The 24,514-nt window shown below is 39.3% G+C and overlaps 1 protein-coding gene and 1 pseudogene across 2 annotated transcripts; both read left to right on the top strand.

The window, feature by feature from the left end:
• LOC147441887 (uncharacterized) lies at window positions 1-1,170 on the top strand (annotated as a pseudogene).
• Window positions 1,171-4,512: 3,342 nt separating this feature from the next.
• LOC147441886 (type I inositol polyphosphate 5-phosphatase 8-like) lies at window positions 4,513-19,709 on the top strand. 2 transcript variants are annotated; one of them, XM_086529538.1, is made up of 10 exons: window positions 4,513-4,992; window positions 5,163-5,244; window positions 5,453-5,531; window positions 5,604-5,723; window positions 7,465-7,987; window positions 8,847-9,049; window positions 9,356-9,464; window positions 10,009-10,157; window positions 10,856-11,045; window positions 19,403-19,709. In XM_086529538.1, exons 2-10 carry the CDS (start codon window positions 5,163-5,165, stop codon window positions 19,454-19,456), a joined length of 1,509 nt encoding a protein of 502 aa, XP_086385664.1. In that variant the 5' UTR covers window positions 4,513-4,992; the 3' UTR covers window positions 19,457-19,709. The 2 variants fall into 2 exon arrangements, with proteins under 2 accessions (XP_086385664.1, XP_086385663.1); XM_086529537.1 differs by lacking the exon at window positions 19,403-19,709 and having other exon boundaries at window positions 4,514-4,992; window positions 10,856-11,295.
• Window positions 19,710-24,514: the final 4,805 nt, after the last annotated feature.

Below are 24,514 nucleotides of genomic sequence, written 5' to 3'. Positions count from 1 at the left end.
AGTGAGTAGCCAAGTAGCAATGGCCATGACTACCCAAGTGACAATGCGACTCGCAAGGCAAACAAGCGGCCTAGGCAAGTGTCAGTCACATGGGACGATGATACCATTCGTGCTCTCATAAGGGTATATCACAAGCAATGGAATTACATCAACAAGGGCAACTTTTGCTTCAAGGACTGGGAAGAGGTGGTATTGAATCCCAATGCTGAGATGGATACCACTTACAACACATAGAATTGTACAAAGAATTGAATTGATACCCTCAAAAAAATGTACAAAAAGGAAAAGTTGAAATCGTCTTCCACCGGTGCAAGTCCAAGCACGTGGTCTTTCTCCGATATCCTAGATGTGATGTGGAGTAAGACCCCCAAATGCACTGGCTTGGTGGGAGGGTTGGATAGTGATGGGCTAACAAACTTGGGATATGAAGAAATCTTAAATGAGCTTGACAAGGAAGTGGACACAAACGGCAGGGTGAGTGCCAGTATGTCACAAAATCCGGTAAGCTCCGTGGATTTCACTGAGTTAGAGGGAGTGAGTGGTAGCGAGGCAAAGCAATCAAGGAGGTCTCTCTTAGGAGCTATGAATCGCACAATGGGTGAGGGCATGACCAAATTATGCGACACTCTTCGTGATGTGGAAGAGAAACACAATGCAACATTGAAAGAGCTAGAGGCATCAAGGCATGCAGTCAAGGAGCGTCTTCTATGAATCTGCAAAGAGGAGGATACTAAATGGCAGCAGATTTACCTTACCACTCAATTGGAGCTTGCAAAGATTTTAGCTAAAGTCTCTGATGAGTAAGTATATGTGGTATTATGGGGCTAGTTTGAAAATTCTATTTCATTATAGCCTACCTGATGGCACTATGCTTATTGCTTCACAGGTGACAATAGAATAATCGGATCGTGGGTTTCGAGTGAACAAGTTAGCACTTTTGATTTCAATACTAAAAAAGTCGCTCTAATTTTTAAGTAGCAATTTTTATGGGTAGCCATGTTTGTGTAGGATGGAGACTTTGTCTATATTTTGGCTTCTAGAGTGCTTTGCTACATGCATCCAAGATCAACAATCTTGGGCACAACATTAGTTGAATTTCATCTACTTCTTGATGTGGGGAGTTTTCATGAGCCTGATGCATGGCGATATGGGCCTTGTCAGTGGTGGCTGTTTCCAAGGCAGGAGGTATTTTGGACGTCGACATTTCATTGCCGGCTATGGTACGTAGCGAACCTAAATAACCGGCGCAAGTATTTCTTTGCGTATCACATGCCAAGTATGAGTCCTTTGATGCACTCTTACAGATAGTAGAGTCATATTTCCAATCTTGAGGGAGAAAGACTTAAAAGCATAATGGAGGGGTATGAAGCCATTACAATGTTACCTCAAATAGTTGGAGCCATAGATGGAACACATATTAAATTGCAAAGGATTCCATCAAAGGATAAGTTTCCTGCACAATACATTTGCAAGCATGGATTTCCTAGCATCCTTCTGCAAGGCATAGTTGACTCCGAAACCTTTTCTGGAGTGTTGTATGTGTTGTCCACGGTAGCATGTATGACTTGACACACTTTAAGCAATGTAGTCTTTACCAAGAACTGAAGAGCGGTCGTGCGATTGCCAGTCGCACAATCAACTTGCAAGGTGAATCCATCCGACCCTCTCTCATTGCATACTCAACTTACAAAGCCACAACTTTTCTAGTGAAGCCCTTTTGATCCAAAGGTGGTAGCACTTAATTCAAAAAGAAAACTTTGATAGGCATCTTTCAAAAGGCCTCGTAAAAGTGGAGAATGCGTTTGGTATTTTTAGGAATAGATGGCGCATACTTCGTGAATTAAATGTTGATTTGGCATTAGCGCCAACAGTGATAGGTGCCTGCTGAATTTGGCACAACTTTGAGCAACTACGAGGGGAGGCCGAACCAAATGACGAGCTTGACCCCCATCCAAACAATGATGAGCCTCTGTGTGGTGAGCAGTACACCACAAAATCACTAGAAAGGGCTTTGCGTGTCAGAGCAGCTTTATGCGTTGGAGAGCATAAGGTGTCAAGCGAGCTTGCTTCAGAATGATAGGAGAGGTCAATGATATTATGAAGGTCAATAATGAGATAAGCTTCTTGATAGGTCTTTGGATTATTTTGCTTATTTGCTAACTACGTGTTTTTGTTGAAGATTAGTTGGGGCTTGATCGAATAAAGCATGTATCTGGGCAGTTCTACGGCGAAATCAAGAATAGCTTTTGTATCAATATTTATCGCTGTTCTTCTTACCTGATTTTTTTTTTCTCATGTGTCCTTCCCGTATTGTCTATGCTCGATCAGCAATGAAGTTTATAGTGCTTTTGGGATCACTAACTGTTTGTATGCTAGATGATTGTACTGTAGCGCGCTGCATGGTTTGTTTTATTTTTGAAGCGCTGCATGGTTTGTTATTTTTCTGCTTAATACACGGCAGGTGACCGGCACGGTGTCGGCCGGCTTGAATCTGCGCTGTCTGTCGACCGCTGGCAGGCCGGTAGGGCATCCGTCGTCGAGCTACCGTTACAGCATGTGCCTAAACCGGCCGGTGGAAAAACACCCTGCAGCGATCGGTCGTCTCTCTCTCTCTCTCTCTCTGTATGTGCGCTTGAGCACGCGCTTAAGGAACATAAGGAACTTTGAAGAGTGGTCCTTGTTGAAGAACACCCGTGCAATCTGTGGTCGTCACTCTTGCTGTCTGTGAGTGTGAGAGACAGAGACATACCACATGATAAAGAAGCTACGTATCTACTTGTGTATCTCTATCGCACGCACACACACAGGAGCTATGTTTTGTATAAGCTATGTATGTATTCTATGTGTGTGTGAGAGATCCAAAGGCATCATCACTTAAAATTCCAAAGCTTTTATAAACAGACTCACATCAATCAATTGACAAGTTGATCCCACCTTCCAACCAAGCCTTTTCTTACTTTTATTCGATCAATTTCCAACAGCATTAGGACAAATCTTTGAGAAAAGAGTGTCTCAGCTTACAATCGTGCCGCTTTAAAATACGGAAATGCCGGTTCAAAGCAAAAGGAGAAGGAAAAATCTTGCCTATATTTAGAGAAAATTAGTGTAAAAATAATAGAAATCAGCTCAATTTTTCAAGCTTTCCTCTTAGGAAAATCATAAAAGGAATTGTGCATGGTCGAGAAAATGGTTTGTCCCTAACACTGATTGGACCAAGATTTTATTTATTTATAATTTAGACTTGCATTAGAGTGAGGAGAGCATAAGAAAAGAGACCCACTGTTGCTTCTTAAAAATTGCAAGAAAGTGCATCTCAAAGCGGCATAGTTTAGAGACGTGGGATGGTCTTTTTTTGCCTTTTTTGGGTGGCCCTTTCTAAGAGCAGTGTCTGGGGCACTTTTCAGTTTTAAGCTTTATTAATCTCAATCAAATATCTCTTGTACAATTTATTGTATTGTAGGGAGGAGAGATGGTGAAAGGCTTGTTGACTTTGCACAACAGGGTATCTCCAATTATGCAGGGAAGTCTTTTTAAAGTGTGCAAAGCAAATACTCTAATTCCATGAGGTGTACAATATACACCTTTAAAATTGTATGCATATATATTAATGTCATTGTTTGCATAAAAATTGCTGTGCCCAACCAAACATTTTTTTTTTTTGGTTAAAGACTCCAAGCAAAGCAAGCACCTACAAGCCCATCCACCTATGCCTCAGAGACACTTTGCAAATTTGCATATGAGGGCCTCAAAAAGTTGCCGACCGTGGTGGGGTTTGCGATCGAGAGGAGATAAGGCCCACAGTGTTCGGGAAAGGTTTGCCTCGACGTAGCCTTGAGCTGGTTTAAAAGCGAGATTGGTTGGTTCAAAAAACCATGGTAAAGGGAAGAAAAGATAGTTCGATAAAGGGAAGAAAAACTAGTAAAATATACAAGAAGATAGTTCAAAAATCTTGCAAATATCTGAGACTCTACCACGATTTTGCATTTGCATCTTTATGACGAGAAACATGGCCATGTGGAAAGAAGACTTCCCTTGACATCAAATAGGGGGGGTTATGCCACCAATTGTGCTCGTTTCACGACACGTTTCCTCCTCGAGAATCAAGTTCTTGTTGTTGGTAGGTTCCATGAGATAGTTAGCCCTAGTTGCAATTGACATAAGGGATCTTTTGATTAGTTTAAGGATTGATAGACTAAAGAAGCATAAGTGTGGGTTCCAATTGCGTATTAAGATGCCGTAGTTTGGACCACCATTGGAGTGTGGTTGCCTACGTCCTTTCCATGGCACAGTTCATGGAAGATGAACTTGCATTGAGCAAGCAATTGAAGTGTCTATGTGGTGAATTGCAAAATTGTTGATTGGTCCATTTGTGGACATATTATATTGCACAGTGGTGGTTGGTCAATATTGCACAGTGTGAACCCAACCTAAGCATACCTTGAAGTGCATAAGCCTTGAAGTGGCCCATACAAAAAGAAGAGAAAGCAGTGTATGAAACCGTTTCCCTACACCTTCATCGACACAAAGGGAGTGCTGGCCACAGGGTTGCAGATCTCTCTCTCTCTCTCTCTCTCTCTCTCTCTCTCTCTCACACACACACACACACACACACACACACACACACACACACACACACACAAACAATAAGCTTGTGTGTAGTAATCTTGTAAGACCTCTCCTCATGTTCTTGTAAGATTGTATGCTTGGATGGTACATTTGCATTTGTATGTCCTCATGAAGCATGGCATGGTCTTCTTGTTGCTATGGAATTTTTATCCACATCATGATGTTTGTGTCTGTAGCTACCCTCTCCCTTGTCAACACAACATCCCCTCTCATCCTGTGATATATAGCTTTTGCAAAGGCTATTGTAGCTCATCCCAATCTTCTTTGTAAAACTCTCTCTCTCTCTCTCTCTCTCTCTCTCTCTCTCTCTCCACAAGAGCTCTGCGGACTTGTCATCAAAGCAACTCTAGTACAAGCCTGCACCAGGTAATTTGCCTCATCATCAGCTCATGAGTTTAATGACAAAATGCAAGTGGCCATGTTTTCCATAAATTGGGTTTTTCCGTGTGCACAGTGCTTAAAGTGGGTTCTTAATCGTTTTTCACCTTCCATGGGTTTGGATTTGGCTAATATACATATTTACGTGATTATTGCAGATGTCACCTTGGGGGGTGACAAGGAGATGGCCCCAATCACTCAAGAGCGTCACCAACTATAGACATGGATACAAAGAAGCAGGTAACCACCAAAAAATGAATGCATTGTGGCGGCATGGTTGCGCTGTGAGTTGTGTGGTGTGCGTGCAAAGGCCTTTGCTTGTGGAGTAGTGCAAAATAGATGTGCTTTCAGTAATTTGCACCATCAATATTCATGTAGCCTGGTTTTCTGCCATTTCATGATTTTAGATGCATTTATCGTGATCTAAAAAAAAAGCGCAATTGGACAGATGCTACAAATGGTAGTGATGGGACAAAAATGGAGGACTCGAAAGGCTCTGCAGTAGCCTTAAATACCCAACAATTAAGGTAGGGAGAGACTAACACTCCAACCTGCCAGAGAGAGAGAGAGAGAGAGAGATGGTGTATGGGCCGGGACAGGTTATTTGTGGGAACGTGGAATGTGGGGGGTAGAGCTCCTACAGTGGAGACAAGGGAGAGCGTGCAAGAGTGGCTCCTTCACCCATCAGCGCCTTCTTCTTGTGATATCTACGTTCTTGGGTACGTTTATCTTCCTCTGCTTTTTTCTTCCTTCTAACTTCAATCAACTAAAGGAAATTGCCTAGGATGCTGATTATCATTCTGAACAAACATTTTTGAAGGGTGACCCTTATGATTCATTCATTCATTTGAAGGGTAAATTTTTACCTATTTTTCATTAGGGTAAAGGGGCCAGTTGTGGTACGGCCCAGAGAAAAGACACATGAACCCTTAATTTTAATATGTTTAGGGACCTAAAGAAGCACAAAAAAGTGGAGTTGAAACGGTTAGTTCATTTGAAATAAAGCCTTCTCCTTGGCCAAGGCGTGGGTTCAAGACGTTGTGGTTGCATTTTACTTCTTTTGGCTCCCATTGGTGTTCTTATTCATGCCGATTTTTGATACACTTGATTTCAAAAATCGCGCCGTGACTACCGACTTTCAAATCCGACCAATCCCAAATCATTTTTCCTGAAAGCTTATGAAAAGGCGATAAAATTGAGCTACTCAGCGCAAAAAATTGAGCTCGGAGGAGGGAGATTCAAGCTCCCCAAGTTACCCGTCCCCCTACTGGCTCTTCTACCCTAAGCTATATTTCTGCTACTAAAAGGTTTTTCAATATCTTATCCTTCTTTTGAAAGGTAGAAATATTTTTGCCCTTCACTAAAGGGTAAAAGTGCCTCCTAAGGTTGTCGAAGCCTTCAAAAATTAGCCCAGGCTAGGAACTTTGAACAGTTCAAATTTGGACCTTTAAAAGCTCTATGTGGCGACTTTTGAACTCAAGACGTGGTACTATTTGATTTTGACCGACATGGATCATTTCCTAGTTTTTGCCTTCGATTTTGTTTTTTGCTAAATCACCCTGAAATGTGTAGATTCTTTGAAATTTAAAGGGCACGTACAATCGTCTTTCCAACAACTCTTGAACTCAAGACATGTTAATCTAGAGGAAATCAAGATGATAAGCAATCAATACTTGTTACTCCACTTTTTCTTGGTATTCACACATACACACACACACACACACACACACCCACACCCACACCCACACCCACCAAGGGACCTCAAAGATCTATTGGACAAGTCTTGAACTCAAGAGGAAACTAGAGAGAGTGACAAGAAAAAGAAATAGCAGTAGAAAAATTTTGACAATGTAGGAACAATACCCCAAGAGACCTGAAAGATCTATTTGTCGAAACTTGAGAGAGAGAGAGAGAGAGAGAGAGAGAGAGAGAGAGAGAGAGATAACTCGCAAAAAGCTAAATTCAACAACTTAATACATGGAAAACAATGGATCCATGAGTTGTCAACAAGCCTTGGACGAGTGAGGCTACTCGATACTTGGCTTCGTGCACCCCATAAGCCTTTAGAAATGGAGGCCTTGGGAGTGTATATGTGGCCTTGAAAGCAGAGGATATATGACGTAAACACCACTTGATCTTGTGCATAAAACATAGTAGACAACACAATGTTGCCTCACATTACTCATCATCGGGGACAACCAACACAATTGTCATGCATTTGCGAGGCCTAGAACTTGACACCTCTTGGCCCTCATAGTTCTTTTGCTAGGTGGGCTTTGGCACTCTCCTTTTCTATCATATGACATATTTAGACATACAGTTTTCAAACGATTGAGTAAGTGATCTAAACAAATAACCATTTGTTTCTTTTTGATTAGAATTTTGTCCCTCAAAAAGAGAAAACCTCAATAATTTGGTATACTTGATTTTGATTGTGATAAGCATACATCGTTTATGCAGGTTCCAAGAGATTGTGCCTTTGAATGCAACAAACATTTTGAAAGGGAATAAGGAGGATGGAAGCAATGGTGGGATCTTAACATGTGATGTGTGGGAAGCATTGATAAGTGAAACACTAAACAAAAGCACGTTACAAACTCATCAAAGCACAGATGCATGCTACAATTGCGAGCAGACTATACCAACTTCAAAGCACATGCATACAAGAAGCACCCTACCAACAAAACAGACACAGAGTTCTCATGTAAGGGACGATAATAGTCTTGACACTTCATTTAGGGATGATGCTAGAGGTTATGCTCTCACCCCTTCAGTGAGAGTGCTATCTTATTGTGATAAACTCAACTTGAGGCTACAAGACGATGAAGACATTCAAAATGTTCCAACTTACATGAGAATCGTTAGGAAACAAATGGTGGGTCTCTTCATCACTATCTGGGCACGATGCAACCTATGGCAACACATTAAAAATGTGCAAGTATCGTCTGTTGGATGTGGCATCATGAACCGTCTTGGAAACAAGGTAAATATTCACTTTTACAATGGTGGGACTCTTTCAACTTGTTAGATGAAATCCACTACTTTGCTTAAGGAATGTGACTTATTAGGCTTAGGACAAGGAAAGATAACTTACATTGGAACATTTATGTAATTAGTGTAATTGATTTTAAGAAGACACACTTAGGAAGAATTAATGGAATTAGTGTAATTGACTTTAACAAGACACACTTAGGAAGAGCTTGTGAACCCTTTTTGATTAAATCACATAACTAGGTATAAGTTGTCCACAGTGTTGTTCGGCAACAATTCATAATGACCATTTGATTTCATTAGCCATAGAGAGAGAAAAATGTAAGCCTTGTTGTGGCATGAAAAATTACAAGTTGCAAAAGAACTAAAGTTATCTGCCAACATTTATAAAAGGTCCTTGTAAATTATGGTAAAATAAAATTCAATTGGGATCTTACTTGTTCAATCAAGATTTGGGAAGATGTGAGCACTGCTTCAAAGGCAGTGCTCACATCTTCCCTAAAAATTACATGAAGTCCTCGTAAATATAACATGATTTTGTATTGTTTAATTATTTACATTTTTATTAGTGGAGCTAAAATTTATGACATTAATTAATACCTTCGGTACTCCCAACATCATGAGATACATCCATCCCTGATAAACACTCTTCAATCAAGTTGGATTTGATTTGAAATAAGACAAGCAAACTATCTTTCTTGGGGAGGGTGTTGGCATCAAGAATTTATTGATCCGATTGTGACCCAATACCATGTCAAGAAGCCAAATAAAGGATGTTTAGGAGGAAATTTAAAGGACTAAATACCTAGAAAGGTTCAGTAAGCATTTTTTTTCATAACTTTGTGGTGCAGGGTTCAGTGTCAGTAAGCCTCTCTGTGCATGAGACGACACTTTGCTTCATTTGTGGCCACCTTAGATCTGGACAAAGGGCTGATGATGCCATAAGGCGCAATCTTGATGTCGAAAACATTCTCCATCGAACAAGATTTCTTTGTTCTGAGAAGCTAAGCCTTGATTCTAGCTTTCGGTTACCAAGTTCAATAATAGCTCATGAGTAAGACAACTTAAACTAAATTTTCCAAATTCGCAGAATGCATCTAGAGTGATAATTTAATAGGCATTGAGATGAATCTATTTGCAAAGAGTTTATAGTATCAATTTGTTTAGTAAAGAGATTTTCTTCAGTTAATGCATCATGGGAAAGATTTACACATCTCATTAATCATTAATTGTGCTAAATATGACTATGGGACTTGGAGAGCCAGCAAATTACAGTTTAACATTGCCATTACTATAGTACAACAAATTAAAATATGAGCATAGTCCTTTTGACTAACCATTTACTGGTTATTTGTTGTAGTCGAATCATATTGCTTGGAGATTTGAACTATAGATTGAACATTGCTTCAATAGAGCTTAGAGCACTTCTTCTTGAGCAAGATTGGAAAACTCTCTTTGAGAAAGACGAGGTACACTCTCCAAACTAAGAACAAATAGCCAGTGTAAATTGGAAGCAACAACAATTATGCTTTTGTACAAACATAATTACATTCACTTTGTGTCAAGGTTGCAAATCTACTAAAAAAATCAATGAACATGGTAAAACTATAAACTAATCGATGACATTCTTGGCATGAACACAATGGTGCTTGCTTGTTTGTTTTTTATAGGAAAATATCTTAGGAATTGCATGAAATACTCAAATTCTTACATACATTGTGTTTAATTTTCACCGACCTAGAGAGGAGTATCCCCACACACACATGACACACGGTCCTAAGTTGGCAATAATTGGGATAGTGGTAGTCGTGCTTGAACCCTCAATCTTGAAAGCACTATTCATTGTTCATAAACATCTTAACAGTAACTACACACTCTCTTACATAAACCTCTATAAAATATGAAATACCTTAACATTGGTCAAGAAGAACACTTTAGTGACTCATGTTGTTGAAATTTTAGCTAAGGATTTTATGACATGATTACTATCTCAAATAATGTTTTATTCCATAGTTGAAAGATGCAAAAGGTGCGGGTGGTGTTCTTGAAGGTTGGCGAGAAGGTTCAATCTGCTTTGCTCCAACTTATAAGTATATGATCGACTCAGACACTTATTGGTTGGCAAAAGAAAAAGAAGGATCAAATAGACGCGCACCTGCTTGGTACTTCAAATCCTAAGCCTAGTTTGTTTTGAAAAAATAGCAGTAATCTAAAATATATACATAGTCCTAGCAATAACATAGTCTCATTGGCATGAATTTTACAAATTCTTAATGCTAGGAGGAACGCAAAAAACCCAACACACGACAAAATACATGTCAATTTGCATAGTCTTAAATATACAAGATATTTCCAATTCACCTAGATAGACTTCCTAATTGTATGCAAAGAACATGTATGCAATGCTTTCACAATGCCAGGAAAGAGAATGGATCATGGATTTAAAGAAAACTTTGATGCAAGAGGCCCCTAAAGTGGATTGCAGATTTCCCCTTTGGACATAAATGCGAAAGCCTCACTTCAAAAAGTCTATAATATGAAACAAAGAAGCAAATTGAAGCACTTAATTTAAACATTGGAACTTGGGGTGCATACATCATGAGGTACAAATGCATGTAGCTTGTATGATTGAGAACATCAAAATTAGTCTTGAAGTGGGCCGCAAAGGCGATACCAAAGCTCAACATAGAGGGAAGTGCCAAAAGCTCAACTTAATAATGGCCCTACTTTTGTGATTTGTAGTCTTCTTCATGATAAGCACTCTCAAAATCTTGCATCTCTTCTTATTTCCATGAAAAGCTCTTGAGTGAGATAACTTTCTACTATGCAAGACTTGAGCAAGATAATACTAAATTTACAGGTGTGATCGCATTTTGTGGCATGGGAAGGGACTAAAGCAACTCTCTTACACAAGGTGTGAGTCCAAACACTCTGATCACCGCCCTGTAAGGTCTACATTCATGGTTGAGGTGGAAGTTTTAGAGAAGGCTTCAAGTGTAGATGCTGTCCATGATGTAGAACACCAAAGGTTTGCACCATTCTTGCAAGAGGTAAAAGAGCTCTTTTGCACAAAAAATATCCATATGAAAGAACTTAATTCATACCACGTAAGAAAGGACTAGGAAATACCGATACCATCCTTTGTACATTAGCAGCTAATGGGCATTGTGGCATTTGGTGTAGTATTTTTGAGATTTTTTTTTTGCTTTATCACAACCAATATAGGCATTGTAAATATCCTTTATGATGACCAATATTGTGCTCACATGGCTTATACATGCATTTAGAAACTATATCCAATCTAAGTTTAAAATATGTGTGTGAGGCATGTGCGCGCGCGCGCACACACACACACACACACACACACACACACACAGAGAGAGAGAGAGAGAGAGAGAGAGAGAGAGAGAGAGAGAGAGAGAGAGAGAGAGAGAGAGAGAGAGAGAGAGAGAGCATTGCATGGCAAGACAAATATTAAATTGTTGAGCAAGGATGCAACATTTTGCTACATTGTATGCATCAAATTATTTGTCGTTATAGGTTACAACTAAAATATAAATTAGGCTAACATAGCAACACATGTGCCATCAAGGAGGAATTCCCACATGAATGATAAGCTTTATGAATAGAATATCTTGGATACATTCATATGAACCTAGGCTTATGTGGGTAGCAAGCACTTAGATAGACTTCCTTTATGACTTCATTGTTTCTTTGATATGGAAGCATAAGTCATGAGATCACAACAATAATTGCACATTTGCAAAATTACAAAAGATGCTTTTCCTTTTCAATTCTGACATATCTTCTGGCTAAATTATTGAATTGAAATCTTAATTACAATTTCATGGGGACTAATTTGCAAGGTCAAAAGTTGTGCACTATAGCTACTAGTACATGACCTATTGCCACTAGTGAGGATAGAATATAATGTGCACAAGTGAAAGCAATACTCCCAACCTTCTAGAAGTGCTCTCTATACCTCTCAAACTTTCTCCTCCCAATATGATGTCCCTCATTGTAGTGCTTCTCGGTCCTCTGTCTATGTTGGAAACATACTACCTGTAACCGATGCACTCTAAGAAACACAACTTCTGGACATGAAGTGTTCAAGCACTTTTTAAAATTTTATCAATAAATTGCAACATATCAGTCAAAGAAACGCTAAGCATGGCATTAAGAGTCCTTTGATAACAATCTTACCATGGATCTACATGCCAAAGCCAACTCGTATAATGCCAAATACCTTCAATATGCAAGCATAGGTGATTGCATCTAGGGATATGCATTCACTAAAAACTCTCACGTGCTTCTTGCCTTGACCGTGCTATAGGTTGTTTACACATTCAATTCACAATCCATAATATGAGTTTGATTGTGAATTAAAGTTCATGCAAAATGATGCTGCAAAAAAAACTCAGTAATTCTGCACTTTAATGGAGGCAAGATTTGAGATTGGAAGTGCGTTCAACAAAGAGATAGTGTGCATAGTACTTCTTTTACACACAATCAATGCACATATAAAATTGAAACTTGCAAAGAAAAGAATGCAGTGAGCAATTATTACGCGATGTACACATGCAAATAACTAAAATGCTCAGTTAGAGAGCTTATTAAGTGAAAGTGCACACTAAACAACTATTTAACCAACCTCAATCCAAAGGCTAGTGGCTCAAATTTCAATGGTATGGCCATGAACATATCCACTTGGAAGAGTGATTCAACAAGTGAATTAGTGTGTACATCAAAACTAATTAGAGTGAAAAATGTAGGATCTAATGTGTTATCAGGAAATGCTAATCATACTTAGGGCCCTGGTGCCAATTGATATAACTTATGGTGGATGATCTAATGTAGCACTCATTGTTGATACATGTTATAATAAGACTAACTATGCTACCACTTCACACACACACACACACACACACACACACACACACACAGAGAGAGAGAGAGAGAGAGAGAGAGAGAGAGAGAGAGAGAGAGAGAGTTGATGCAAAGTAGACTTAGATAACTGCATTAGATTGTTTTTACAAAGCCATCTATTTTGTAGAACTAGATAAAACACAAAATCCATATAGCTTACTTGGATAATGTAGCCATTTGAAGAGAGCTAGGGGAAGCTGCTCTAGGAGCGTGCAATCCTTGTGCCATCAAGAAGAACTAGTTTGATCGAGTTCATCTAGATATATTCCACCTCAACATGTCATCATGTAGTCTATCAAGTGCTCATATGGACATACCATCAATGTTATTATGCTCAACTACTAACTGCATGGATGATGCCAATGCTAGTGGTGGTTATGTGGTTATCTCAATCAAAGGAGCTTCCATAATATGTGGAGGAAGGTCACTGCCAAAAATGTGCCTTGACCATTATGAATGATGCATTGATCTTGATGCCTTTGCCCATATCATGCACCATAGCATCATGACCAATCATCTATTCATATAATCACATGAAATCTAATACTTTCTTTTCTAGCCCACCAATCTCCGCCGTTAATGGCTATGTCCGTGTGTGGTAGAGGCTTGGATCCTAGATACCTGCCCCATAAAGAACTAGGGGTAGCAATGGTATCAAAAAGCCATACCTAGGTGCATGAATCATGAAACTTGATGTGTAAACACTACCTCTTTGATGCACCGAGTGCTACATATGCTCTTGGAAGTTGAGCCTTTGATGCGTCTTGCCAAGAAAAATGTGGCTCTTTGAAAGTTATTTCAAGATATACATACCCTTTGACATAATCAACCGATTCCCCACCAAAAGTAAAACAATATGAAGATCTTGTCATCCATGTTGCTGAGGTTGAGGTATTGAAGATCGTGACTTTTGTGTTTTACAAGTTCACCCTACCATCTCTATCTATGCAAAGGAGCTAAACTACATTCAAATGTTGTTTAACACCTTGGGTGATTTTGATGTAACTACTTTATCATCCACATATTGATATAAGCACCCCAGCTAAGCCTCAAGGGGTTCATGTTATGTAAGCCCTCCATATCACATGCGCTAAGGCCTAATTTAAAAACCTTGTATGTCCTTTTTAATAAATAACCCCTTCTGTTGAACTTATATGGTATGCTCATATATTTAATCGCGACCTCCTTGAGAGCTAAGATAGTTATTGTTCCTCCTCCTGACATCATATTCAAAAACCTCGTTTATGTAAAGTGGAAATAGCGTAGGGTAAAGTGGACATGCTTGCTTTATTCCAATGATACTCCCAAATGAATTAGATATAATGGCATGGGTTGGATCACTCTCTACCTATCATCACTATCTTATAAAAGGCATAAATACTCAAGTGTATCTTTGCTAGGACACCGATGTCCTCCATCCTCATCATCATCAAGCTCACATGTAGCACTATATCAAAAACTTTGCAAAGATCCAAAATTAGTAATAGATCCCCATTTTCCATGCCCAACCCTACTCAATGATTGGTCTCATGATGAAACTGTGGTCAAAGCACTATATCCTTATCTAAAACTTGCTTGACCCTTCGATACAATATCCTAGATCTTTGTCCAAATACTCAAATATTTCTCTACAATAGAGCCATATATCTTGGCCAATAAATTACCAATCATGATGGTTCTATAATTGTTGGGAACCAATGGGTCCCCACTCTTAAGTAGTATATTTTTATGATGTGACCATCCAAATGGAAACCCTTCTCACATAGTCCTATCAAAATTTGTGCCAATATCAGTGTCGATAGCTCACAATAATGTGAAAAGTGAGTGTTCTTGTAATTATCTAGAGCTCACAAAGCCCAAAACTAAGCAGCACGACTATAATTAGATGGATTTGGACTACTAAATATGAGCGCTAGTATTTAAGACTCATTATGCTAGATCATTTTGAGGGTTCTAAGGTTGGAGAGCTCGTCACACATCAAACTTTCATTATGAACACTAAAGAGCTTCCATAGCTTCCTCATCCACTCCAAGGAGTTGTGCATAATAGTAGGAAGAAAATAGTAGGAAGAAGGAGGCAGTACACTTGTTTGGTCATTAGTGCACACACATTGCTTATGCATGGAGTAGCTACATCACTTCATCTTGCATTACTAAAGGACCGTTGAGCATTTGGCCGAGTGTGGTCTTTGGACTGCTAGGGACACAAAGGCATGCTTAAAGCCTCATTTGGATTTCATTTGTACAAAAAAATCTAAGCAAAATATGGGGTCTAAACTCTGATTTTATCTGCAAATTAGTACACTAAGGCCTTTAAAGTTCTTAACCTTGCAATTTCTTGCCAAAGTACATGGTGTGTGAAAAATAATTTAAGCTCACATCATTTTGGGCAATCAAGGGTTTTTGGTAAATTTTTTGTGTTGACCCTTTTAGGCTCTTCTGTTAAGGATTGGTACCTACAAGTGGCAAAAAACTTGCATTGTGCACAAAACAATCAGAGCTACTACTACTGGTGTACAAAATGATATGAGCGCTTGGCGCAGTCCAAAATGATCCGAGTCACAACAAGGCCATGACCCATGTCCAAGGACATTAACAAGTATATTTGAGCACTCAAAGTAAATGTCCAACCTCTTGCATTCATAAAACCCAAAAATAATTAAAAATAAATAAAAAGGAAAATCAAAATCCTACAAAAACTCACAAATTTTTACCTCAAAGGGCAAGAATGAAGAAGAATAGGGATCCTTAAATCACTTCATGCAGTTGAGGTCTCGTACCACACTGGCTTTTGGATCTATTGTACCATATACAGTCTCCACTCATAGTAGCTGGGTAGGACCTTCCAAGGATCCTCTAGGAACCATCCTTGAGGAAGGAATGATGTCCAATTCCAATCAAACTACCTTGTGTGGCACAATTTCAATGGTTTCCATGGTCAAGACTTTGGATGAGAATAGGAGCCTCCATTATGAACAGATTGTGTATTATCATACCAATGCTTTTGGTATAGCTATCTATACAAAGGATGATTTGGTCCATGCAGTAAGGAAAGGGGGAAATGATCAATCAATACCTCCATCCTTGGTAGTAGTGGGAGATAAAGCGGACCACCTAATCAAGCATGGAAAGGGCAACATATTTTTTAAAACTCACTTTCTAGAAGCCATGAATCCATGGGGAAAGATTCTCATAAGGAAGCCCCAACTCTGAGTGAACCTGCACTAAGGAGCACCAATCCTTTTTTCAATCCAAATAAAGACTATGAACCAAGGCCAACACCATCACCTCTTCTGTGGGGGCTAGGGATACTTAGCACTCCCATTGGTGGGGTTCAAACCCATGAAGAGCATAAACAAGGGTAGCAAGTCACCCCTATGCCACCTCTTCCACCCTCACCTCTTTGGCCAACCTTGATTGGAGAAATGCTGTTGAGGAGGGTGTATGTTGACTATCTCTACTCCATTTTCCATTGCACAATAGGCTTGTTTGGGTCTACAAGACACATTATCATAAGCATGACTATCCACCTGAGTGTAAGCTCTTTTTTCACTCCATAGGATCTTCAACACTCCATAGGATCTTTTTTTCACTCCATAGGATCTTCAACACCACAATTTTATGATGTGGGAGCCAAGTAATTCAAGTGAGTTCAACCCTCACAACTTCAAGGACCATACTTAGAGTGGAGTTCCAATTTTCCTTAGGAAAGTGAGGGGGGGAAGGGCTAATGGATTTGCATTCAAGGAGGGAACACCTATAGCCAAACCATAAGAATCCCAATGTATAGCACAACCATTGCAATATCTACCAAGCCCTTGGGATCTAAGAGGAGGCCTAGGATGGGGACTAGAGGGAAAAACGGGAAATTGATGCCATAGTTTACTTACTCCAATCCCTCCAACTCCTTTGCATGACTCTCCAAGGGACTACCCACCCATAGTGTGAAAGATTGGTGAGACGAATACAACTAAGGACTCTTTCGATGCAGCTTTTGCCAAGGTAATGGTGAGAAGGGGACATCTTCAAAGAAGTAAAGCCTCCTCATCTTCAAAAGCTTTGTAAGTGTTACAATGGGACCACTAGTCCTCACAATCACACGGTACAATTTTGTCATGTGAACTATGCTGAAAAGTCATTGGTGGCCATACCATGGCTCAAGGATTTGGCCTCACCTTGGAAGGGAAAGTCCTTGCTTGGTTTCAAACTCTATAAGTGCCTATTCTGTATGATTTTAAATTCATGGACAAGGCATTTATAGAGGAGAACACCAAGATCGACACATCAAGCACACCACACTAAATCAGATCTTGAGTTCACACTAACTTAGATCTTGAGTTTTAAGTAGGTAACAAAGGAGAGCACACACGATGGAATTGATAGGTTGAAGTTTTATAATTCAAGGTGTCCAACTTTTGAGAAGCCATCAAAATTTAATGAATGTTACGAAGAAGCTTTACCCTATGCAGATAATCGAAATCTAAAGAGAGCAACAATTGCAATAAAAAAATCTCTAAAGCCTCTAGTGCAATTTCTTGATATGCCAATTTAGAATTTGTAGTGGATCAAGTGTTGCAAAGAATGTAGCAAGAAACCAGAGGGCAGGGCTACTATATGAGTAAAAAAATCCCATATCCAAGAGTATATGCTTGCAAAATTTATGTAGGTAATGAACCCATAGGAAGTTGCCAAACATGCTAAGATATGTGGATGTAGTTCCTGAAGAAAAGGGTAATAAAACAAGAGATTTGGTTCTTGTGGCCATCTATATGAAGGGGAGTATGATACTACCTATTTTCTTGGGGATTTTGGAGAGATAAATAGCTATTATGAATACCCTAGTTATGTTCCTATGATTGCCATGATCATGAACCCTATGAGGGCTAGACCCCTCTCTTCCATGCTCCAAGGATCTCAACCACAAGTCACTATAGGAAAAACAATGCTTGTTTCAAGAGTGGTGGTAACCATTGGATGAGAGATTATCCCTATGAAAAAGAGAATGTTTGGCCAATACGAGATAGTGCGGGGAATATGATCATTCACTTGAGCCAAAATTTCCCATATAAAGACAAGGAAGACAACCCTCCTAAGGCTACCTCAAACCTAGTGCAAGTGTTAAGCTTACCAATTTCCTTAGAGGCAGAGGATATAGTCCCTTTGAGGGTAGTACAATTAACAAGAGCTTGACCCCCAATTTCAACTTGACATGGATTCTTCCTGTTACTTCAAGAAGCGATGGACTAGAATTGGATGTAGGAATAGGGTACCCATCACAAACTCTCCTAATCCTCAAGAGGACAAATCGACCAAAACAAAAGATGAGAAGGAACCAAGGGCAGTGGATTGAGGTTTTGAATGTTTCTTCATCAGCTCTTTGGCAATTAACAAACTCAATGATGGCCTCAATGTTGTCAAAATTGCCATGAACTCTTGAGTGGATTTGGCATGCCATCTCACTTACTTAAGACAAATTTCCGGCATAAAGCCAAGGAAGACAATTCTCCCAAGGATATCTTAAACCTCGAGGGATCAATAATAATTATGTGAGTATTATACGAGGGGTTTATTAAATTTCATTTTTTCTCACATTTTTAGAAATAGAAGGGTATTGTAAAATGGAATTGGAAAAAAAAAAACAGATTAGATAGAAAATTTACATATTGAATAGGAAAAGGATGTATTTCATTTGTTAAAAACTCATAGATAAGAAGTTTTATAAATATTCCTTGAACGCATGTGATACACACAGTTTATACATTGTGACCCCCCCAACCCTCAAACCTAATGCAAGTATTAGGCTCACCATCTTCCTTAGAGGTGGACAAGATAGTCCCTTTGAGGGTAGTCACTAGAGTTCAACAAGATCACCCTTCACAGAGGTTCAATGTTAGGGTTCAGGCCAACTTGACTGTGCACCCATCACATTGACCATACTAACCTTACCTATTCTTTTGACATATAGAGCAACAAGGAGTAGTGAAGCAATTTAGAAACCTCACTCAGAGCTCCACCCACATTGCGCTTGCATCTACTCTTCTCTCCTCTTGCATTCCACATGCACCGCACCGTGAACTCTTTAAGTGGTATCAGAGCCAGAGTGAAGGCCTTGCATTCTTGCAACATCGCGATGAAGATGAAGATGCGCATTTCTTAGCATTGTCTTGTAGCAAAAGTTTGACTAAGTAAAATGTCAATTTTCAGCTTGATTCTCTCTACCCTAAATGGAAACATTGTGGTCTACAACTTTCTAGTTGAAAGTTTTCCAAATTGAGCACCCATTTTGTTATACGTTTGGTAGACTAGCTGCAGGTCGAGAATACACAACTGTAAATTTTTACAGATATGTTTTGACTTGTAAAAACAACCCGTTTCATGCCCATTCCCTACTTTGCACCATTTTTTTGAAATCTACAACTTTGCAGAAGGAAGTTTCTACAAATTTTGATTGGTTTGAGATATATTGCCTGACTGTTTGTAGGGTATTCAAGAAGTTGCAGATAGATATGCAGATAATGTATGCACATTATGGTGATTTAGGGTGCTTTTGGAGTTGATTTGTTACATCCAAACACAACAGATCTGCAAGCATCTTTGGCATTGATATCCATTACAGTCACAGTGGGAGTTTGAGATGCATATGGTTTATGTGTGACTAGCACTTGAGAGTGCTTATGCTCTATTGAGAGCATTTTACTCCCCGTAGGGAGTTAGTTTTGTGCTTTTGCTCGCATACTCACGGGCACCTGTTTGAGGGTGTGTCTTGCAATTTTGCAATGATACTTTCACATTTTGGGATATATGTTGTGTTGCAAATACTACCATTGAACATTATTGTAAAGCCAATTTTTGCTTATTTTGGCAATTCCGACCATTTTTGAGACTCGGTCCAGAAGAGTCCTTTCTGAGACTATGGGTGGTCGTGTTTGTATAACCTTTTGTGAGGGTCATTGTGTGAGGTTTTTTGAAGCTGAGCACTAGGGTCTGTGTTACCCAATGTGAGGTGGACTAGGTTGCTGGAGATCCCCTCTCGTAGCCTTGCCATAGGATATGTATAGATGGGTATAAGTGCTTTGATGCCAAGTTGATAGTCACTCAACAATTTCTTTGTGTAGTATATGCCAATTTATGCCTATTCATACTCTTGTTGGTTTATCTGTTGTTTTTGGATCACTTTCTCTTGAGATTTTAATCTTTGTATAGAGGATACTCTGTTGAATTTTTCCCACGAGTCCTCTACTTTGCTTACCACACTCTTTTGCATTGATATCACAGTGAGTTTGCTGCGTTTCTTGTTGAGATTTAGATCTCTATGTGCAAAGGAGACTCTGCCAAAATTTACACAAAAAATTTGCCAAAAATTCCTAGTCTCACTCTCTTGCATTTGCTCTTGTCAGTCATGGTTGGAACTTTTGAGAAAGAAGAGTATTATATCAAGAAGTTTGATGGCACAAATTTCATGATATGGAAGCAGCGTATGCTTGATGTCTTGGTCAATATGGGCCTTGCACTGCCACTGAAAGGGCTTTTACATTGATGATGGGCAAGAGGAGATTGATGCTGGTGCTATGGTGACCATTCACCTACACCTTGGTGAGTCCATTTTCATCACAATTATGGACAAGACTACTACAAAGGAATTCTGGGAGTCATTATGAATAGCTTAAGATGTTTAGAGTGCACTGAACAAAGTTTCTCTCATGAAGAAGCTTATGTGTTTGAACACGAAGGAAGGTGGAAATGTCAGTTCGCATTTGAACAAGTTGAATAGTGTTTTCACATATTGACTTCTAGAGGGCTGAATAATCCATTTTCTTGCTATGCTCTTTGCCTGCATCATGGGATACAATTAACACTACCATTAGTAGCTTTGTCCCTTAGGGAGAGATTGTTTTCAGTGATGTTACGTATACTTTGTTCATGGAAGAGATTCAACGCCAATCTCTGGACACTAGTGGTCATGGTGATGCATGTATGGCTAGTGGAAGTAGCCAAAAAAACTAGCTTAAAAACCCATCAATGGCAAAGAGGTCATAGTCGCATTTGTTCTCAGGATTGCAAGAATGTATGTAGCAAGAGTCATGGGTGTGACACAAGGTGCATTGAATTCTACCATTGTCACAAGAAAGGACACATGAAGAAAGATTGTCGTTTATTGCAAAAAGACAAGGGTAAAGCCATTGTTGTAAGTCTTGCACCTCCTAAAATTAGTGTGAAGATAGAGGATCTCAATGTTGTTGAGTCTCCACATGTAGATCTTGGTTCTTGATGTGCTAGATCCGTCAAATGTACTAGTCTTCACTTCTAATTGGAGTCCAGAGGTGTTGTTAGCACTTGATGAATGCTATGCACATAATTGGATTATTGACTCAGTTACTTGCCAGTTTTCATGTTACATCTCACAAGGAGTGGTTCTCCAATTATTTTTCTACACATGGTTCAATTAAACTAGGTGATTCGCATCAGCTTGAGGTATGTGGCATTAGAGATGTAAAGTTGTATATGTGTAATGGTACTGAGTTCATGCTTTGAGGTGTCAGACATGTGCCAAAGTTTCTGCCATGTAACCTTTATCTAGTAAGTGCCAAAAAATGTTATGCTAGGGGCTTTAACCACTCTACCAAAGGGAAGAGGGATGATGGTTTTTCATTCTTGTAGCAGGAACTGGCTACAAATTAAAGAAGCAAAGCTGCATATTAGATGATGCAAAATCTCAACAATCAAAAGGATAAGGCTTAATCAAGCAAGATCCCAAAAATAAAAGCAAAATAAACAAGTGATTGAAAAAAGGAAAAGAGAGTCGTGACTCTCTTTGAAGAAAATATCACCCCCTATAGCCTGAAACGATAGCGTGAGCAAGGCATTAAGTGATGATTCTCAGAAAAGAAAGTACAATGCCAATGCTATAAAAATAACCGTTACTACAAATATCTCAAAAAAGACAATATTCAAATGGGACCTAACTACAAGCTTGGTTTCAACATGACATCTTGATGATTTGGCTATACTACAATGTTTTGCAATGGTTCTTGGATAATAAAAAAAGGTAACTTGGTCATGCTTAAAGTCCAAAAGTCTGGCTCATTGTACTCTTTGTATGTCTCTTTTGTGAAAGGGAATTCCATCTACGTTGTTGAGCTGCCTTCTACTAAGTTGTGGCATATCCGGCTTGGTCATATGAGTTAGAAAGGAATGAGGCATCTAAAACATTTTGGCTATATCCCTGTATTAAACTATTCTAAGTTAAGCTTGTGTGAGCATTGCATATACAAGAAACAGACTAGGCTTACCACTTTGCCATTGGAGAGAAAGTCACTATGTCTTTTAGATTTGGTTTATAGTGATCTATGTGGGCCTATGTCGCATGAATCTCTAGGGGCAACACTTTCATAGACAACTCTACTTGAAAAGGTGTGGGTCTCCCTCTTGAAGAGGAAAGACAAGATTTTTGCTACATTCCAAAAGTTCCCAGCTGTGGTAGAAAACCAGTCACACAAGAAGTTGAAGGCTTCACACACTGACAATGGTGGAGAGTATGTCTCCAATGAGGTTAAGGATTTTTTAAAGCAAGTGAGGCATGAGAAGACAATTTACGACTCCATATATACCTACTCAGAATGGAGTTGTTGAGTGCATGAATATAACTATTCAGGAGAGGGACACTTTCATGCTATTTATGGAAAATTTCCCTCAGTTCAAGGAGAAGTTGTTATGAAAATGGTGCATATAATCAATAGGTCGCCGTTGAACTACAAGATTCCACAGAAGATGTGGATAGGCAAGAAGATTATTTATGATAGATTATGTGTATTTGTGTGTGAGGAACTTTCACATGTGCCTAAAGAGCTTAGAAAGAAGCTGATCTCAAGTCCCGCAAATGCATGTTCATTGGTTATGGTGTAGATGGAGAGATGGGTTATTGTCTCTGGCATCCGGAATCTCAAAGCGTTATTCACAGCTCGTAAGTGATCTTTAATGAATCAAAGATGCATAGACAACCTGTGAAAGAGGTTTGCATATCGTAAAGTGAGATTTGAGGATGTAGCCTCAATTCCAGTTATGCAAAACAACTTAGTCTACTAGCCATGTACCTACCACTAGTTGTGCTCCATCGAGAGCTAGTGATGCTCTTGAGAGAGCACACACTAGTAGTCAAGCAATGAGGAGATCTACACATGTATCTTGTTCCCTTGAGAGTGTTCAGCTAGGGTTAGACTATTTGTTGGTCACATTGACTACGGAGAGCCTACCCGCTGCCACAAAACTATTGACATGGAAGATAGTGTGAAGTAGGAGCAAGAAATGCAGTCTGATCATAGATCAATTATGGCTAATGAAACTTGGTAACTTATCGAGACTTTAGAGGGAAAACAAGCCTTGCCTTAGAAATGGTTGCATAAAAATAAGTACATGACAAAAGATCCCGAGCCTAAGTATAAGGCTAGATTGATTGCTAGAGTTCCAAGCAAAAGAAAAGGCATGGATTTGATGAGATTTTCTCTCCAGTAGTGAAGATGACTATATTTTGTCTTTTTCTTGGACTAGTAGCAATTGAGGACGTGGAACTTGTCTAGATGGATGTGAAGATGTCGTTCATTCACGAGGATCTTGATGAGGATGTCTACATGAAATAGCTAGAGGGTTTTGAGGTAAAACCTAAGAAACCTACCAGGGTAGAACTAGTGTGTAGATTGCGTAAGGCATTGTATGGACTAAAGAAAGGCTTAAAGAAATGATACATGAATTTTGACAAGTACATGCAGTCCCAAGGTTATATAAGGATCCATGAAGATCAGTTCTTGTGTACTAGGAAGTTGAAGGATGAATCACTTATCATCCTGATGCTTGATGTTGACGATATGCTCATTGCTGGGAAGTCTAAGGATGGGACTTCCATCTTGAAGAAGTCACTTAGAACATAGTTTGGTATGAATAAATAATTTGGAAGAGCAAGCCATTTTCTTGGTATGCATATCAAGAGGGATAGAAAACATGGAATACTGGAGTTGTCATAGGAAACATATATCCACAAGGTCTTGCAACATTTTAATATGCAGGGGGAAGGCATTGAGTATCCTCAATGCAGGCATATGAAAAACTTAGCAAGAATGATGCTCCCAAGTCTAATGCTGACAAAGTATAAGTGGCCAATGTGCCATATTCTTTAGTAGCTGGTAGTCTTATGTACACCATGGTAGCCACAACACCTGACATTGCTTTTGCAGTGGAAGTGGTTAGCAAATTTATGGAAAATCTTGGCAAGAAGTAATGGGAAGCAGTGAAGCACATCTTAAGGTACTTGAAAGGTACGGCAAGCAAGTGCTTATGCTTTGGGAGTAGTGATGCATCCATTGTGGATTACAAGGATGCATATTATATGGATTGTGTGGATAGTTGAAGATCCACGTCTAGCTATGTTTTTCTATTTGTTGGAGCAGCACTGTCATGGAGATCATGTCTCCAGAACTGTGCATCATCTTCCACCATAGAGGTAGAGTATGTGGTAGTTTTTGATGCTAGCAAGGAAGATGTATGGTTAGCTCTCCTAGGGAGAGATCTTGGCATTACTCAAACTCTAGTGCTGCATTGTGAT

This window comes from Adiantum capillus-veneris, chromosome 14 (genome assembly GCF_014529385.1).
Source record: "Adiantum capillus-veneris isolate H3 chromosome 14, ASM1452938v2, whole genome shotgun sequence".
Classification (NCBI taxonomy): domain Eukaryota; kingdom Viridiplantae; phylum Streptophyta; class Polypodiopsida; order Polypodiales; family Pteridaceae; genus Adiantum; species Adiantum capillus-veneris.
This window is presented reverse-complemented; position numbering and strand designations above follow the sequence as displayed.

Excerpts from the sequence above, each read along its gene's own strand:
- LOC147441886 (XM_086529537.1), top strand. The coding sequence starts at position 5,163 with ATGTCACCTTGGGGGGTGACAAGGAGATGGCCCCAATCACTCAAGAGC. Across the intron at positions 7,988-8,846 it reads TGAACCGTCTTGGAAACAAG|GGTTCAGTGTCAGTAAGCCT; the intron begins GTAAATATTCAC and ends TTTGTGGTGCAG. Across the intron at positions 10,158-10,855 it reads AATAGACGCGCACCTGCTTG|GTGTGATCGCATTTTGTGGC; the intron begins GTACTTCAAATC and ends CTAAATTTACAG.